At 55.0% G+C, this 646-nt stretch overlaps 1 protein-coding gene across 1 annotated transcript in view; it reads right to left on the bottom strand.

The window, feature by feature from the left end:
- Positions 1-408: 408 nt before the first annotated feature.
- ZMYND15 (zinc finger, MYND-type containing 15) overlaps positions 409-646 on the bottom strand; it is a 5,773-nt gene continuing 5,535 nt past the window's right edge. The window contains exon 15 of the mRNA XM_010847384.1: positions 409-646. This exon is cut by the window's right edge and continues 28 nt beyond it. Coding sequence (XP_010845686.1) covers positions 537-646 — 110 coding nt within the window. The 3' untranslated portion in view covers positions 409-536.

Genomic DNA, 646 nt, shown 5'->3' with positions numbered 1-646 from the left:
TCCTCCCCCAGAGAAGTCACTTTCTGTTTCTTGGTCTTATCTTGACTTGGATCCGGTCCCCGAATGTTCCTGGGGCCGGAAAGTGTTTTATCAACACTTATTATTAGAAGAAGTTTGGGGTCGGGAAGATCCCCTGCAGGAGGAAATGGCAACCCACTCCAGTATCTTTGCCTGGAGAATCCCATGGACAGAGGAGCCTAGAGGGCTACAATCTAGGGTCGCCAAGAGTCGGACACGACTGAAGCGATTTAGCACGCACGCACGGGATTACCCAGGAAGGTTAGAATCCCAAGCAAAGAGAGAGAGGATAGCGGTCGAGGAACTGAAGAAAGCTGGAGGAAAATGTCGTCCTTAAATCCTTTTTCTTCTCTCTCCATTTAAGGACCCAACGATGAACGTTTGACTCGGTGGTTTCAAACAAGTTATTTTATTTAGCTTTTCGTGTTCCGCCAACCGGCCTCACCCTCGGCCTCCCCTGTTTCGTGTTCCTTTCTGAGGCGTGTAGGGGGAGAGGGTGGACTGCTCTCTCTCGGCCCTCACCTGCGCCGGCGGGACCCCCGCCCAGGTTTCTTTTCTCCTCGGCGCCTACGGGCGGGGGCGGGAGGGGCTGTAGGAGTTGGGGTCGGAGTCACCGGCCCGGGCGCCG

This window comes from Bison bison, unplaced genomic scaffold, assembly GCF_000754665.1.
Source record: "Bison bison bison isolate TAMUID 2011002044 unplaced genomic scaffold, Bison_UMD1.0 scf7180017864249, whole genome shotgun sequence".
Lineage (NCBI taxonomy): Eukaryota > Metazoa > Chordata > Mammalia > Artiodactyla > Bovidae > Bison > Bison bison.
Note: the sequence above shows the minus strand (reverse complement) of the source record. Positions and strands in the feature narration are given on the sequence as shown.